Consider the following 17,845-nt stretch of genomic DNA (forward strand, 5'->3'; position numbering starts at 1 on the left):
TGCAGTCTTTTTCTTGCCCTCGGGGTCTTGCACTGTGACTGTGCTGGGCAGCGGAGTCACGTTACCTCCGTCTTCGTCGTCGTCGTCCGGGTTCACCTGCAGATTATCAGACGGTCGCTTTGAGTCTTCTTCGTCACCGTCTGAAATTTCCAGACGAAGTGGGTAAATTTAACTAAGAAAATCGTTAATTTTCAATTAAATCCTTTTAAAAGCAAAAACTTTGAATAAGATGTAGATTTAAAGAGAAAGTGAAAGAAATGCTTTTTGAAAAAAAATTTTCCACTATCAAAACCCTTCATTATTCCGAGCATTCAAAATGGGGCAGAACTTTATATTCGGGTGTGTTTTACTTTTTTCTTTATGTTTTCCACGCTGGACTGGGTTGTGCGGTAAATAATATTAAAGCCCTTCAAGTCGTGATTCGAACATAAAAAATTCCCAGTATGGAGAAAAAACCGGCTTGAAATTTTGGTTTTTTGTCTAAACTCAAACGAATAAAATGTTGATAACCTGTTAAACTGATTAGGCTGAAAAAAAAATTAATTTTTCCAAACTAAAACTTATTCAAAAGCTACATTTGGCACTTCTCTGACAGGAAAAATTTTTTAAAGTGCAAAAAAATGGAACAAATTTGAATTTTTTTTAGTTTTCTTTTTTTGTTTGTTTTTCTCTAATCTAGCTGTTAACTCAAATCAGCAAAAAGCGAGCACAAATTGTACCTCTATCAGTTGGGTCCTTCTGAGTGGCCCCCGTTTCTGACCGTTGACCGAGACTGGTCCCCCTTTGAGAAGCTCCTTTTTCTGGAAATCAACATTTAAACCATTACAAGTGCTGCAGTAGTATAATTATGTCTTTTTGAGACGTATCATATATTGAGTTACCCATGTTGAAGTATTTAGCTTTTTTATTGAGGAGCGAGAAAAATAATAATATTTTTCTGAGTTTAAGATGGGAATTCTTTCGTTAAGAGAAAAAACTATGCGCGCTTCAATCGGTCGTCTATTCCTACCTAACTATGGTTACTTTTGAACAGAAGTATGCGAAAAAATCAACCCGGGTGTTGTAGGCTACTAATTTCACCGAATTGAGAGAAAAAAATTCAGATTACTTGCGGTAAGCAAAAGTGTTACGTGAAGATATTTGTTCACAAGATTTCGTTCGTCAGAAAATGTTATACGTGTTTCACCTTGCTTCATGCTACATTCAGGATCAAAAAACAATACAGAGCATCTGAAGTAGAGCTAATGCAACTGCTTGAGACGACCAATCTTAGTAGTCGAATCTGGCCGTCACCTGTTGGTTTGCAAACAAAGTTTTCTGCTTTTTCGGATTATCGGCCGTCTGTTTTTTTTTAGTCGGCTTAGTTCCTGTAGCACGGAATCTTTTTGAATTTTCAGCTTATCTAAATTTCTAAATAACATGTCTAAAGCCTCAATGGTGAAAGTACTTGAGTTACATGATTTTTTGCGGAGTTATGGTTTTCTTTTTTTTTTGAAAAGTTTTTCCTTCAATATTTTAAAACAAATAAATAAAAGTATTGGACTGTTTTAAATTTTTTGCTCCTGGGAATAATGTGCACGAAAGTATTACGAATGTGATTATCATGTTTGAGAATAGCAAGCGTTATTAAATCAATTTATAAACAACTTAACCAACAGTATCACTGAATCATTTTATCGAATATGCATTTTGGTCAAACAACAGACTTTTTGAGCATGACTGCACTTGAAATACACGTTCGATTCTTTTTTTTGGTATTTTTTGCAACTACCAACTCAGGTCGGTATAAATTTTGTTTTTAGTTGGCTTAAAAGTGTTCGGTTTCATTACTGCTTCGTAAGTTTGTTTCGTTGCAGATTTATTTTTCAATTGCCTTATTTGATTTTTATAAAGGTGAACTTTATCCGGAAAAATTGAGAAAATTATATGAAAATTTTGGTATATCTAGCTTTATTACGAGGACAAAATATGTTTTTTTTTGTGAATTGTGAGCGGATTCCGCAATAAGGACGCTCTCTTTGTTCTTTCGTTTTCTTTGATCGCTCCGACAAAATTTTATTATGTTTGAAGATTTGTCTGTAGAATCCAGGAACAAACAGGCTCAAAATTATGTGCCTGTCCAGTGCACAGTTTTGACTGGTAATGTTTTCTTGATACTTTTGGAAAAAAATTCGACTTAGCGGCGTTCGTCTGATTTTCTGTCTGCAAATTTGTCATGCTATGTTTGTGGTGGGGGTTGATAAATTAGACGATAAGCAAATTAGACGGAGGTACTTAAAAGGAAATTAGACGGTTTTGCAAAACTGCAATTGTGAGAAAATGGACGAAAATGAAAGAAATTAACTTTGGTTGCACACAAATTGCGTTAGAAAAAGAAAATCGTTTGTAGACAACAGTTCAATTTCGGTGGCCAAAAACTTTACAAGTCAATCATGCATAATTTATTCAATTCAAAACTCTCCTGTAATATTCAGATTTGACATTTTATGTTCATTTAAACTAATTGTTTTTATAGGTATTGACATTTTATGTTCTTTTTGTATTTGTGAAACTTGACTCTTAAGAAAAATTTTTGTTGGCCCTTTCCCTTTCGTCTAAAATGCCAGATCTGTAAAAAATAAATTCCGTCTAATTTCGTTTTTGTAGCATCCGTCTAATTTGCTTATCGTTTAATTTCCTAGGCCCCGTTTGTGGTGTATCGCAAGTAATGCGAAGGTCTGCTTCACCTCTGTTTTGATACTTTACCGCGGGAATAATATTTTACAAGACCATATCTTCCATACATGAAAGGCAAATTACAATAATAATGATAATAAATAAATGTGGTTTCTGCAATTCGCAGAGGATCTATGAAAGGCTATCTAGCCTGTCTAGTCAGTTTCTCTTATTTCCCCAAACTGCCGACAGTTATTTTGTTGAGCGAACTCAAGGCCGTTTTTTGCGTCTAGAGAGCTTTCACTGGTACCACTATTGCAGCCTTAATCGGTCAGGCTGTGGTAGACCTGAAGCTAGAGGTCAAGTGAGAGCTCGTCCTCGCACACTATAATTGCCATGGCAGGGGATCGATTACACGATCTGACGATCTCAAAGTGAACGCTTTACCACTAATTCTAAGAACGTATCTACTAATGAGTATGAGAAAAATCTACTTGCCCTCTCTAGCAGTCGAGGTTGTTGGCATGGTGCTGTCCTTGTTCTGTTGAGTGCCTCCCTGGGGAGGGGGCTCGTCGTACTCAGTGTAGTCGTCCATTGGGGTCACTCCCCCATGTCTACTCTCCCCGCCTTCACTCTCCCCCCTCGTACTCCCTCCCCCGCCCGTACTCACAACCCCCTGAGATTTCACAGCTGTATCCCCGCTCAAATCTAGACAAAAAACCTAAACATTTTTTTAGCCTTTCGGCATAAAATTAGCCAACAGACAACTAAGGGCCACCCCCCCCCCCCCACTCTCAGGGTTCCGACCACCTGCCGATCGAAAGGGTCCCCCCTTTGTACTATTCTGACGGACCCTAAAATTTTTCTAAAGGTGCCTTTGGCGCCAATATATACTAACTTTGAGACGGGAGTGCGCGCCTAAAAACGCAATTTTTTTGGCCTTTTTTCATAAATTTGCCTGCGGCGCAGAAAATTAGGCCGAGACAGGGTCTTTTTAGTGCTCTGGGAGAGCTCGGAAAATCAATTTGGTCGACACAAAAAAGGTCAACAAAATTTTCGAACATTTCTCTAAAAATCCGCTCCCCTCGTGGAAATCCTATATCTGCCCCTGACTAGGGACCAGCTAAAGATGGAGGTACTTGTTTGATATTTTTAGAATATATGTCATACGGGATAAAATGCCTTGTTTTCAAATATTGGACTTAACGCAAAATGTTAGTATTTTTTCTACCAAAACACGGGTTTAACCGCTTTTATTGGGGAGATTCCGGTGATATATTACAATAGGTGGCAGATTCAAGTTAAATAGCTGGATCGCTCTTTGTTATACTTCGAACCGTATTTGTAACTCAATTCAAAGTCAAATTTTTGGCTAAAGAAGTGTAAAATTTGTTTTCTCAACAACATTCCGTCTGGAAGAGTAATTTATGTATAAAAATTATTTTAGTAGCCTTTACAAGTGATTGAAAATGAAGCTCTATATCATGCATAAGAGTTCTCAATTTTAATACATGCACTACTCAAATAATTCTTAAAATTACTACTTATTGTAATATATCACCGCGATTCCTTCTATCTGCTGTTTCATTTGAACTCAACGTCAGATTTGACTGGGTAGTTTTCCATAAAAATGGAAAGTTTTCAAGCAAAAATGGTAAAAATTTCAAAAAAATGGACTTTTAGTAAAACAATACCGGCTCCTCTACGAAGAAAATGATATCAATTATTCAACATGTTTTGCAACATTTTTTTTTCAATTGAAACCTCAGAATTGGCGGGACAGTTTTTAAGAACAAAAAATTTTTCCAAAACGACCAAAGTTTCTAAACTTACACTTTTTGTACAAAAATTAGAGCGTAGTTGCTTCTGCAGGGACAAATACCACAATTTTTACTTCCGATTGAATCCTTAGTTTCAGATTTGTCTTAATCGCTTTTGAGAAAAACCAGAAAATTTTTGTAAAATTGTTCAAATTTCATGAAATTAGTTTGACCCTTAATCATCACAGTTTTTCTGCAAAAATTAGGCAGCAACATATAAGAAAGATTCCCGAAACTTGTTTTTTATTGACTTTTCAATCTCATTGGCAGCCTAATTTGAGGAAAAAAATTGAAAAGTTTAAAAACATTGCAATTGCCGTAATAATTTTAGCAAATGGACTTTTACCGAGAACAACGAATTTCTTACAAAAATTTTAAAAGGAAAGTAAACAAATTTTCGGTAAACGGTCAAAATTTCAACCATTTGACTTTTCCGAGAGTTATTAAGTTTTTTTTTTCTACAGGAGTAAGGGCATAGCAAATCATGCAGAGAAAATATGCCCAGACGAATTCTTGATAGATCCTTTAATGAAACGTTTGGCGTGGTAATTTTCGAGAAAGTTCAAACAGTTTCCAAAAAAGGATAAAAGTGTCAAAAGTTTGACTTTCCCAAAAGCCATGAGTTTTTCGACAAAACTTAGGGCTTAGCCGCCGAAATCGGGAGGAATCTCTAAACAGTTTTTAATTTGACTTTTAATCCCATATTTAGTTTTATAGGTTTCGAAAAAAAGTCAAAAGTTTTTGCAAAAATTGTTTAGAAGTCAAAAAGTTGCTTTTTTTGAGGCCGTAACATTCTTTCATGCATCATTGGTCGTAACATTACCGTAACATCATTGGCTGAGCTTTTTGCGTAAAAAGTTTTTCCAAAGCTTCGAAATAAGTGTTTTGGAACTAAAAACAAACTAAAAGAACAAAGTTTGTCGCCTTGAAACTCTTCAAGTTTTCAGAGTTTTTTAAAGTAATTGCCAGGGTTTAATTTTGAAAAAAGATACAGTAATTTGAGTAAATTACCGCAATTGTTGAAGATCGTTAAAAGCTTCTTACTTAGGAAATGAATTTGAAAATAGCTTTAAAAGTTGAAAGTTCCAACTACCGATACTTCGTTTTCATTGTAAACAAATTTGAATTCATTTTCGAAAAAAAAACAAAAGAGTTTTAAAAGATGGAAAAAATCCAAAGATATTGTTTTAGAAGTAAGTCCGTATTTAATGACGCACTTGAGGCACACAAGCGAAAAATTTTAACGATAAGTAGGCCTCAACTGCTTGTTTGTAGGTGCTTCTGAAGATTTCGATTAATCATTTATTTCAATGAAATTCCCAGTCTACAGAACCATTTTTAAACATATATTTGTTAAAACTAGATCTCTGAATTTTTGGTTATTGTTTTTAGTTGTAAAAAACATAAGCAAAAATGGGCTAGGTATTAAGTTTTGCATTTTAGTTACGCAACGAATAGGCGTCAGTTTGGTATATGATATAGAATTCAAGAGATGCTGTAATTTATTAAAACTTTTCCTTGAAAAAAAATGTGCTAAGAAAACCTAGAAAATCTGGATACAAAAAAAACAAATTCGCTTCAAAGCTCTTAGAGCTTCAATAGTTGTTCATAATTGTATACTGTAGCCATGTTACACTTATTCTTAACAAAATAATCATTTTTTTGTCTAAGTTACTGACTTTTTTCTATTCACAATCTGATCACACCTCAAAATGATAAAAAATTCTCTTCAATTGTAAAATGTAATTGTGACTGAGATTACTCTCAATCAATCCGTTATTTATTTCTAAACTTATTATTTGATCAATTCTGAATAAATTTTTTCCGTTTTTTTGTAGCTCATGCTCAAAGTACATGCTCAAAATTTTAAAAGGCGGCAGATTGACTTTTGCTTTTTTCATATACACTTTCAAAACGAAAAACGAATGTTTTCTAAGACGCTAACGCGGAATGATTTCTTTTTTAGCGAAATCACTTGTCCTTATTCAATGAATCCGGATGAAGTGCTTTGAATATTAAAGCGAAATGCTGGTGCAAATCAAATCAATTGCCCAAACTTAATGAAAACTTGATTTGCATTAAGAAACTGAAAAAAAATTGAAGTATGTGGCTTCCTATGAAAGAAGGGATTGGATTGACTTAGAACGAAGGCATTTGACGTTAAAATCAATTGCGTAGGTTTCAATCAGTGTTTGTACTGTCTAATGAACCGGCTTTATCTTTTTGGCTCATTTTTCAGTTTACGAACGGTTTAAGTCAAGAAAATTTATTTTCAATACACACACACACACACACACACACATATATATATATATATATATATATATATATATATATATATATATCACATTTATGATAAATATATCATATATATATATATATATATATATATATATATATATATATATATCATTTATTTGACTTCTCATATATATTGATATATATCATTTATATATCATTATATATCATCTTTGCATTTGCGCCCACTTTATTTGAATTATATAAAAGAGTACATTTTGCTTCCATTTATCATTTGAATTTGAAATTTAAAAAAGTCAAAATATCAAATGTTTGTTTTCTTGAAAAAAAAAACGAGTCAAAACTCACGACCCAAATAAGGCTTAATATTCTTGAGCTGTTATAAAACGTTGGTCAATTCAGTCAATTCGTTTTTTTTTGCATTGGTAGAAATTGTAAAGACCTATGAGTGTCACTGACGACGAATTGCTTTAACATTGGCAGTCCAGAGGATTTTTGTAGTCATCTAAAACTTTCGAAAGCCAAACAAGATTTTTCAGTACATGTGTACTCTGCTAATTTTGAATGTTTACTGATTGAGTTTAATTTTATTTTTTTTCACCTTTTTATTTTGAATTTTTTTTTCATTTCTCATCAAATTTCATAAAGCAATTTCTGACAGGAGTAAGGTGCTCGTTTGCTGATTTTTATATCTATTTTTTTAAATTACTGGCGTAGTCAAATGTTTATAAAGTCACAAAATGTTTACAAAAACGAGCACCCACCTCCTCCTGTCAGCCGGCGGAAGGAGTCCAGCTCCCTCTTAGAAGGACCCCTCTCCCGAGGTCTCCCAGATGTACCACTGGACTCAACCGACTCCTTCACTTCTGAAAATTTTGAGGAATACTGAATTTGGAATTAGAAATTTTGTCTCAGTTTAACTTATAAAGAGGTAGCTAACAGTTTCTAAAGCATAGCCAAATAGACAATTTGTAATTGATCGTGAACTGAATAACTTTAACAAATTTCAAAAACATGGCTCTCAAGTTTTTAGAATGCATTGCAAAAAAAACCGAGTAGTCTTAATTAAAACAATTCGTTTTCATCTCAATTCGTTTTCATTATCCCCTTATATAAATTCATCTCAATAGCAGACATCAACTGTTCCTCGAGAGAACATCATAAAGACAGTTAAGCCAGTAGATTGATGCTTTTAAAGTAAGAACAGTTTCTGTGCATTCCAGACACTGCTCACAATTTGGTGAATACTATCGCCTCACTTGAATGATGGGCTTTAGCAATCGAGGAAGCCCTCGTTCCAAGAGGAACGTATTGTAAAAAAAAGTTAATAAATCATCAGAACTCTGTAAATCTGAACGCAACCGAGTAGTCAGTTTTGAAATTTCAAAAGAATTTTTGTTTGTCCAAATTTTCTACAATTTGGATCTTCTGCCCTGAGATTATCCTTGTAACCAATTATACAGTGCTGATTTAAATTATCCTGTCAAATCATAAGAAATGAAATTTAAAATGCGTTTTTCTCAATATAAGTTAACTTCAGACAAAAAATGATGAAAACAAAAGTGACTTACAGTTTTACAGTGCTTACAGTGCAATTTGTTTTGCAAAATTTGGGCTGAAAATTTCTTCCAAGAACTGATAATTTTTCATTTTATTCAGTCAACCAAAAATTATGCCAACCCAATTTGAGAAACGCGGATTTTAAATTTCAAGTTTTATTCGCTTTGTCCAGATAAATCAAATCATCACTGTAGTAAAACTGACCCTGTTTGGCTTGTGAAGATGGCCTGTTAGCCTCCTGAAGTGCAGCCACTCCATCTTCGGCACCTTCGATATCTTCATCTGAAATTGAATGCAGTTATGAATGTTAATGTTATGAGTTGTTATCCAACGCTCAGACTAGCTTTTTAAACCAAGCCGTTTATCAAGTCCTTCAAAAGCTGCCGATTTTTTGTTACCGATTTTTGATGAATTACCGATTTTTTTGTACTTGAGAAGTGCAAATTTGCCTCTATGTCAAAAGATAGCCAACAGACAGTTGGAAAAGTTTCAATGAATGCATGGAAATATAAAATTAAACTGCTCGCAGGAATACCTTTGTTTTGTCGAGCCTGAGTTTCTGTGGCTGACTCCGCTTTGGGTTCCTCCGAAATACTGTCCTTCACTTTCGAACCTGTTCCTAAAAATAATTGTTTCGACCATTGAAAATGGAGAACTTTGGGTTCGGGTGTGTTTTAGTTTTTTTTTCTTTTCCACGCCAAATCAAATACCACACTAATAATTATCGTACTGGGTTAAGTGGTATATCAAGTTAAAACCCTTTCAGTCGTGATTCGAACCACATAAAAAAGTTCCAGTTTCGAGAAAACTGTTTTAATATTTTTTTTTGTTTTTTACACTATTTTGAGCAAGTAAAGCGATCAAGTAACGATCATTATGTGAATATGTACTCTAATGGAAGTTTTTAGGCTGAAAAACATTTAATTTTATTGTAAAAAGCTAGTTTTGGATGTTTCGCTTAGTGTTTTCATGTCAATAAAGGTTTTCAAAAAGAAAATTGAATTTTTCTGCACAACATTGCAGAAAGTTTTTAAATTTTTTTACTTATTTTTTTCTTTTTCGCTTATCATTCATTTTTGCAGACAAATTTTGCAATTTATGATCTACAGCACTCTTTTTGTACGCGTTTTTGTAGTTCTCGAACCACACCGCCTACTAAAAAGACATTAATATCAAGATAAATGAAAAAAAAATTAATATCGGAACTTTCTGTGCTACTTGCACAGCAACAGACTATCCTTGCTTGACATGTTTTCCTGTAATTTTTTCATCAATATTTCCTGTTTGAAATATTTTTCGTTCTAACTCTCTAGACTTAATTTAATTTGTAAAGCAAAACTAATATTATTGACGCAGTTTTAAAGAGAACAACTGTCAATTTATCTCAAACACAGCATCACATCGTATGGTATTTCTAAAAAAAGATCTGGCTCCTTTTAGAACACATTCTCATAATCGAGTCATTGAGGGAGACCAGAGAAGAAATTAAAACTCCCGAGTGAACCAAAAAGGCTAGTCTTACAATTTCATATATAGGAAAAGCTAATCGCACACTTTTCATGCAACTCCATAAATACAAAAAGTTGCATGGAAGGTTTATGATTAGTGAATTTTGTGAATTTGGAAATTTTATTACAAGCATTTTATCAGAAATCAAAAAATTTGTTGAATACCTTGGTTTACTCAGAAGTAGAGTCACTAAAAATTTGATCTTCTTCATTGAAAACGACCTGAATTGTTTCAGAGTTGTTTTACATATGCGATATAATGGAGGTAACAAAATTCTATATATTGGGAAAAGTTTTCTATTTTTTGAATAATCAGGCAATGATCAAGGCATATACTAAGTTGCAATACAAAAGGAATAGGCGTGTTAAGCGTTATGGAAAAATTTATGTAGAGAAACGGAACAAGATTCAACTTTTGTGTATCCAGGACTACTGGCAAAAAATTATTTTAGAAAAAAAACTTTTGATTAATCTAGGAATGATCGAGGCATGTATAAACATGCCATACAAAAGGAATTGGCGTGTTAAGCGTTAATACTCAAGCACAGCTTGTGTTATAGCATGCTGTGCTTGAGTATTAACTCTCTTTTTTTCAACCTAAATCGCAAATATTGTTGCGACAAATTGTGTCCATTTTGAAGTGTGCATTTTGATCAATAATTATCTTCTAGGTATCATGGATCTTTAGCGTAGGGAAGGAGACCCGCAACAAAATAAGAGAGTTCGAACGTGGACACGGCCGGAAGTTTTCAATGACCTTTTTCGTATACTAGCTAAAATGCGTCGGCTCTATAAATTGAGGCATGTTAGTTGGTGACTTCTTTTTTTCAAATTGGCTGGTACTGCTAATGCGTCATAATTGGCGTGTGACACTTGAAACATTTTGTCGACTCAAATTTATACTCAATCAGTTTTTCCCAGTAGCGTTATCGGTCATATTTAAGCTTGTATATGCGAAGTGCAACTTCGCTTCTGTGTTGAAAAAAATATCTAGAGAAACGGAACAAAATTCAACTTTTGTGTATCCAGGACTACTCGCATTTTGCATGCATAAGTTTTTTTTGATAAATGTTTGTTTGAGTGCAAAAATATGTGCTGGGGGCATTTTCAAAAAAATTTTGTCGCCATCAAAAAAATGCTAGTCATACAACTTCCATATAAAAAAAATTATGACGATGCAATGGCTTTTCTGCCGAAATAAGAAAAGAAGTTAGCAAAATCTATAAAATTTGTATGAGTATTTTTATAGACTTAAGGTCATGGAATTGTATGAGTAGCATTTTCGGTCTATGGAGTTCACCCAGGGCTTAAATAAAATACGAACCTCGCAAGGCAACATTTCATGCAAAGCGACAGGTGACCGAAAGCGACAAATAGAAGATTTTGAAAAAAGAACTCGATAAAATTCATTTAATTCAGGACTATTAGCACAATAGCTCCTTGATACAGTTCATACTGAATGCTTCAATCGCTGAGACAGGAGGGTTAGGAAATTTGTCAGATGTCAGATTTTCTCACTATATAACCGAGTCGTCGCTTTCGGTTAACTGTAGTTTTTGACGATGTTTACCCTAATCCCCCCCCCCCCCACTTATGCCCCCATACCTGTTGCCCCAGTGGCAGTCGTACCCCCTGACTGGAGTGTGGACCCTGTCTGTCTCCTGCTGGGATCTGTGGCTGTGGCCGTGCCTGCTGATCCTCCGTTCTGGGTGTCCTTGTAGGTCATGTAACTGTCCATCGGAGTGACGGCTCCGCCTCTGCCTTCTTCGCCTCCCTCCAAATTCTCCTCTGTAAACAAATTTCGTATCAGTTAGCAATTTAGTTTTCAAAGCAGTACGATCCATTTTTGCTGGACTGAAATTAACCTTACTTCTATAATTATCCATAAAGTTCAATTCCGAATCATCTCTAGCTACTTTTCAGTTTATTTGTCCCATACAGGGGCGGATCTAGTATTTTCTCGAGGGGGGGGGGCGGATTTTCAAAAAAATTCGAAAGTTTTGACGACCTTTTTTTTTTATTAGGTCGACCAAATAGATTTTTTGAGCTCTCCCTAAGCAATGTTTTGCCCCTATTTTGGCTAAATTTTCTGCGCGGCAGGCAAATTTTTGAAAAAACAGTCAAAAAAGCCGCTTTTGGGATTTTTTTGAAAAAAGCCGCTTTCGCGTTTTTTTTTTGGCGCGCGCTCATCAAAGTTAGTATATATTGGCGCCGAGGGCGCCTTTAGAAAAATTTCAGGGTCTGTCGGCCAAAAATGGATTTCTGAAAAAGTATCAAAGGGGGGACCCTTTGGGTCGGCAGGGGGTCGAATCCCTAAGAAGGGGAGGGTGCGTCCCCCCCCCCCCCACCGCCCCATCCCCCCCTAAATCCGCCCCTGGTCCTATAGCTACGTTTTTTTTTCAAAATAATTAAAATATTTTTCTATCTATTTTCACTGGTAAAAATAGATTTTTGGAATTTTTAAAAATAGAATCGAGTGCCTTTTTTCTTCTCTTGGTCACTGCTGCTGCTAGACTCCCCCTCTTTTTTCTCCCCCCTAGCTGGGTACACTTGAACCACCCTTTGACCTCTTCCCACCCTCAAACCACGCCCTCCCTTCATCAGCGCCGGCAACTCTTTTCCAACTCGGCCAGTGCCGCCTTTTTTGGAAGAACCGGCAGCAGGCTTCGCGAAGCTAGTTTGCCGTTTTTTCTTGATGCTGACGTCGCCCTGCTCGTTTCCAGCAATTGTTCGGTCACTGGCACTATTGTTGATGTTATTTCGACTGTTCGTGGCGCCTTTCAACGTCTCGTAACCCAAGTAATTCTCGGCATTTATCTCCGGAAGTCGAGTTCTCTCATTCACTGATACTGCTTCTAAAAATAGCCAAATCGTTCAAAAAGATTTCATCAAACAAACAGCGAACAGACAGTTGGGAAAGTGTCAATGAACTCAAGGATAGTTTAAGTGTTAATTGGCATAGTACATGCTTTAAAAAAATGTTTGGTCACGGTTCGACCACCAAGAGAAAATTTTTGGTGGGATAAAAAATACATACAGTATCAATTTACAGACGGTGTCAATTATACCTATGAGGCTCTCCGCACTCTGATATGACCCTGTCGATTCCAGTTCACTAGTGAAGTGCATGTCCCCACTAGTCATCCCTCTGTCCCCCCTGTAGTCCCTACTGCTGCTGCTGTGGCCCCTGTTTGGAGTGGAGTTGGGTGACGGACCCCCGTCTGATGTGGTCCCACTGCTCGGTCCCCCACCCGTGAAAGAGTGGAAGGAGGCGGACGATGAGTCATTCTCCTTACTGATGGGCGAGTTATTGTTCACTGCCGCCACCAGCTTAAACCACATATATAAGCAAAAATATCAAGTTGCTGTGCATGGAGCACAAAATTTTACAAAAAAGTACTTGTTGCAAATTAATTGAAAAATAAACAAAAATACACAAAAATCTGATCGTTTTTTCTTAAAATTTTTTCTAAATTTGTTTTGAAGTGCTTTTTTCTAAACTTGTTTCGAAAAAAAAATGAATGGTGGATCAATACGATACTGTAATTGACCTTCCATGAGAGCTTCGTGCTGCACTCAAAATGCGAGAAATAAAAGCCTACCCTATGCCATATTAATTTCCGACTCTTCGTAAGGAAACTGAAAGAAACAACTTATTTTTTGAGATCTTTTGCTGTCAAACAAAAATTAAGACATCAATTAATATGGCTCACAGAATGCAAGTTTTTAGCGACAAAATTTTACTGCCTAATAGTTTTTTAATTTTCAAAAAAGAAGAATTGAAAGATTTTGTTAATAGATAATAGATTGAGGGATGTCTTTATACTCGAAAACAGTGAACTTATTCGAATTTTATTTGCCACCTTATATGCATATCAGATTTAAACTTGCAGCCTGATAAACATATGACTATGTTCTGATGTGGGTTGGGGTTGCTCGAACTGTATTCTTGCAGAAGATCAGGCAATGTCTTCAGACAACCTAGTTTTGTACTGATCAAGTCTGAGTGTAGGAATAAAGTATTGGGTTGCTTCATTTTGCATCAATAGAACATATTCATTTTTCAGGATTTCGAATCGTTATCTAGAGAGGAATTTACAGGAACTTAAAGGAAGTTCTTGCGATTTTACAGGTCCACTTTTCTAGAGGATGAATTAGCAAGGAAAAATTAAGTTTTTTTTTGTTTTTTTTTTTAGTTTTTTCATACACGCTATTTAAGTTTGTTTTTTATTAGGGTACGCTCCGAGTGAGTTTAAATCTAAGCTTAAGCGTGTTCTCACTTAGCTTTATGCAATGCATAATACGATTTGTCTCTTTATACAAAGTTTTCTTTTTGCTAATTTTGTTCTTAACAAATTTTCTGTACATTGTTTGTTTCTTTTTTTTTTTTCTGTCAACGAAGTTGTTTTTTTTTTCTGTAATTTTGAGTAAAGTAAATTCTTCTAGTTACCGCAGCAACATGTTGAAGATTGTTATGAAATAATATTTTAAACAGAGTGTGCGCCATCGCGCCACAGAATCTGCGCCATGTAGTCCTTAAAATTCGAACTTTGTTGAAATCGAACTAAATTGAAATCGCTAGCTGACTACAGCATGGGTTTCAAATGCAATGAAAGAAATCTTTAAATCAATTTTGAGTAATCAATTTAATTCAATGACTTTAATTCAACTTTTTAAATGATTTTGGTTGTATATCCTTTCATCAGCAAGTATATACAATTTTTTATCAAAAAAAATACTGTTGCATTTGACAATCTTTGAGGTAGCTCAATTTCAAGCCATATTTGAAATGTAAAACGGGTTTGTTTTTTAAGGGCGTTTGATCTAATTTTATATCTGCCGTTTTTCTGTGCAGATTCTAGAATTTTGATGAAAATTTTTTTTGATTTTTGAGAATTTGTTTTACTTAGCAATTGGCCAAGATAAAAACCGTACACTATTCGAATACCTTTTTGCAAAAAAACGTAGCGATAAGACCAAAATGTGGTGTATATCATTGTTCAGAGGATGAGATTTTGGCCCGTAACTACAAGCGAAAACAAGGAGAGCCAGTTACTGTGTAAGTAGCACAGAATGTTCCCAGAAGATTCTTGAAAAAAAAATGTTTTCTCAAATTGGCGTCGCTTTTTTTCTGCATATTCTGATAAAAAAATCTAAACAAAAAAATTAGGCATATTCGAGAACCATATTAAAATAATTCAATTTGAAAACAAATTTTGAAGAAAATTGATCAGAAAAAAAAGAAAAAAAAATGAAAAACTATGAAAAATTGTTCAAAATTTTGTAGGGACATTTTTTGAATTTTCAAACTTTTGATTCTCAAACTAGCGCTAAAATACTACAAAAACTGCCTTTAATTGAACAGAACTATGTTTTTGCGGCTTAAATTAGACCGAAAATTAAAAACTTCAAACTGCTTTTCTCGTTACTGAGAGATTTTTTTTGATACTTTCTAATATCACTCGAATCATGACTAAAAAAGCTTTAATATGATATTCATTCAACATTGTCCAATGGTTATTTGTGGTAGCTGATATTGCGTGGATAACAAAAAAAAACTAAATCACACCGGAATCCAAAGTTCCTCCCTATTTTCACTGGTCGGAACAACAAGGATAAACAGTTACTGTGCAAATATCACAGAATGTTCCAGCCCCATTCTTGAAAAAACACGTTTTGATTGTGCCTCAATTTTTTTTCTTTCGGATTTTTTTTTTGCACCACGCAGAAAAAACGACACTAATTTGAAAACTTTTCAAAGTTAGTGTTGTTTTTTTTCTGCGTGGTGTGATATGAAATTCTGAACGAAAAATAAAAACAAAAATCAGGTTTATTCGACATTAATAGTAAAATAAGCTAAATGGAAAATTGATTTTCTAGAAAATGAATAAAAAAACGAAAAAAAAAATTGTATAAAAGTTTTACATTTCGAATTGCAGATTGTACATATTTTTTGCAGAAAGTTTTTGATTCTCAAATTGGCGCTAAAAAAACTCTAGAAACTAATTTTAATCTAAAATAAATGAGGTATAAAAAGATTTCTTAAGATTGCTTAGCCTCACTCCAAAAGCTTGAAATTAGACAAAAACCAAAATTTTCAAAATGGTTTCTCTCCAAATTATGCGCGTCACGACTGAGGGGGCTTTAATATGATATATCACTCGACGGTTGCAATTTTTATTTATGACACCTAATTTCGCATTGAAAGCAAAAAATAAAAACCAGGATAGCCGGTTACTGTGCAATTGGCACAGAATGTTCAGATCAAAGTCTTTACAAAATATCACAAAAATTTTTTCAAATCTTTGTCGATTTGTTTTGACGCGGTGTGATATAAGGAATACTCTAAGTAAACTAATACTCTAAGTAAACTAACGTTATCTTAGTAAAAATTAGGTCTTACGTTTTAAATTAAGCCATTGTGGGCTTTTGAGTAATAATAAGGCTGTTCGCTTGCTTTATTTGCTCGAAATAAGACGAAAAATCAAAAAATTCAAAAATTTCAAAAAATTCAATGGTCGGAAAAAAACTAACACACTCAAATATAGAGTTCCTCCACATTTTTTAAATCATCAAAATTATAAGCTTTCCGCATGAACAAAAAAACCTTACGCGTTTGATTTTACAATGATGTAGATCAAAATTAAACGTTTTCGAACTTGGATTAATATCTCACGCGCTAAATTTACAAATAGCAAGCAATGCTTATGTAAGGGTTCATTAGTTCATTTTATAAAAAATCTTAGTAGGAAAAATCAAAAGAACCACGAATTTTTCATTTTGAAACAAATCCATCCTTTAACAATCACAATATTTGAGGTTTCTGCCATTCGCAGAGAATATACCAAAGGCTATCATGGCTTTCTAATCTTAGTCCGTTTCGATTCTGTCTCATAATCCAGACTAGATTATTTGGCTGATTTACGCTCTTTTTTGCGACTTCAGGCAAATTTTTCGGATCAAGACTTTTCACGTGGTACTTCTGACGATCTTACAGTGAACGCCTTACTATGATTTCCAATTATTTTTTTTATGCAAGGGGTAGTGAAAAAAATCCAAATCTCCCAATTTATTTTCTAATTTGCATAACAATTTGAAGATTATAAGGCAGGTCTTTATTATCTCTAACTTCTCACCTGTAGTGATTGGCTGTTGGAGGATGAAGACTCCACCGGGACCGGTTTTGCTCTCACTCCCCCTCCACTCCTCCGTAAGCCCCCCTTTCGGAACATCCTCCACAAATAGTCTTTGCAAAAGATCGTGTACTCTTTTAATTATATCCCAAATGGCTGCACAAACTTAGTGAGCGGCGAAATTGTTATCGAGCTGTTTTTCGTATTTCCAATTTTGCAAAAACGAAATAAAACTAAAAAAAATACAAAGTGATATTAACAATCAAAAATTGGAATAAATCGTTAAAAAATGAATCGGCTACAGTTTTCGCCCCTCAGTGTAACGCAAGCTTCGGTTTTTCTTCAAATATCAATGACTTCGGCAAGCTTTTCACATCAATTGATGACAGCAACGAGTTTAAAAAATATCAAGTTTTGTCTCTCAACCCAACTTCTGACTTCTGTGCAATGATGATTATACGTGACTTCTGAAACTCCGTCGATGATTTGAAAGAAAAGAAATCATGGCCCTTATTTCTGGAGTTCAATTTCGGCAGACTAGGCAGCGAAGAAATTGGCAAGAATTAAGAGTTTTTTTCGGTTCGAGAACATGCTATTTTTACTCGCACTTAAGTCTTAGACTTTTTTTGGCATGGATGGAGTGAACAAATGTTTAGAAAAGTTAAACTCGATAGAGCGAGAATAGAGGGCGGCCTCAAACAAACGGGAATGCGTGAGGAGGCAGTGATGGAATGCAAATGCAGGGGTTGAGTAAATACAAGGATGACATTGTGCCTAGTTTCTCAATGCTTTTGGTAAAAAAAAATACAAAATAGGCTTAATGCCATCGTATCATTTATTGGAAAACTTTTGCCCTATTAAATTTTGATACAGTTTTTCGAAACTTGCTCCTATAACTTTGCAAGGCGGT

General features: G+C 34.7%; 1 protein-coding gene across 1 annotated transcript; it reads right to left on the minus strand.

Moving 5' to 3' along the window:
- Positions 1-3,145: 3,145 nt before the first annotated feature.
- LOC134844956 (uncharacterized transmembrane protein DDB_G0289901-like) lies at positions 3,146-17,034 on the minus strand. Its single transcript, XM_063861783.1, has 8 exons — positions 16,939-17,034; positions 12,871-13,132; positions 12,283-12,657; positions 11,408-11,590; positions 8,830-8,913; positions 8,499-8,576; positions 7,499-7,600; positions 3,146-3,363 (listed from the first exon to the last, which is right to left on the minus strand). The coding sequence occupies exons 1-8, from the start codon at positions 17,032-17,034 to the stop codon at positions 3,146-3,148; spliced, it is 1,398 nt and encodes a 465-aa protein (XP_063717853.1).
- Between the last annotated feature and the right edge of the window lie 811 nt (positions 17,035-17,845).

Source organism: Symsagittifera roscoffensis, chromosome 4 (assembly GCF_963678635.1).
Source record: "Symsagittifera roscoffensis chromosome 4, txSymRosc1.1, whole genome shotgun sequence".
Taxonomy (NCBI): Eukaryota; Metazoa; Xenacoelomorpha; order Acoela; family Convolutidae; genus Symsagittifera; species Symsagittifera roscoffensis.

What these genes read in the sequence shown, in the direction of transcription:
- LOC134844956 (XM_063861783.1), bottom strand. Translation starts at nt 17,034, where the DNA reads ATGTTCCGAAAGGGGGGCTTACGGAGGAGTGGAGGGGGAGTGAGAGCA. An exon ending in GAGTGCGGAGAGCCTCATAG is followed by an intron (nt 12,658 to 12,870) that starts GTATAATTGACA and finishes GGCTATTTTTAG; the next exon opens with AAGCAGTATCAGTGAATGAG. An exon ending in CCGCCGGCTGACAGGAGGAG is followed by an intron (nt 3,364 to 7,498) that starts GTGGGTGCTCGT and finishes TTTTTTGTCTAG; the next exon opens with ATTTGAGCGGGGATACAGCT.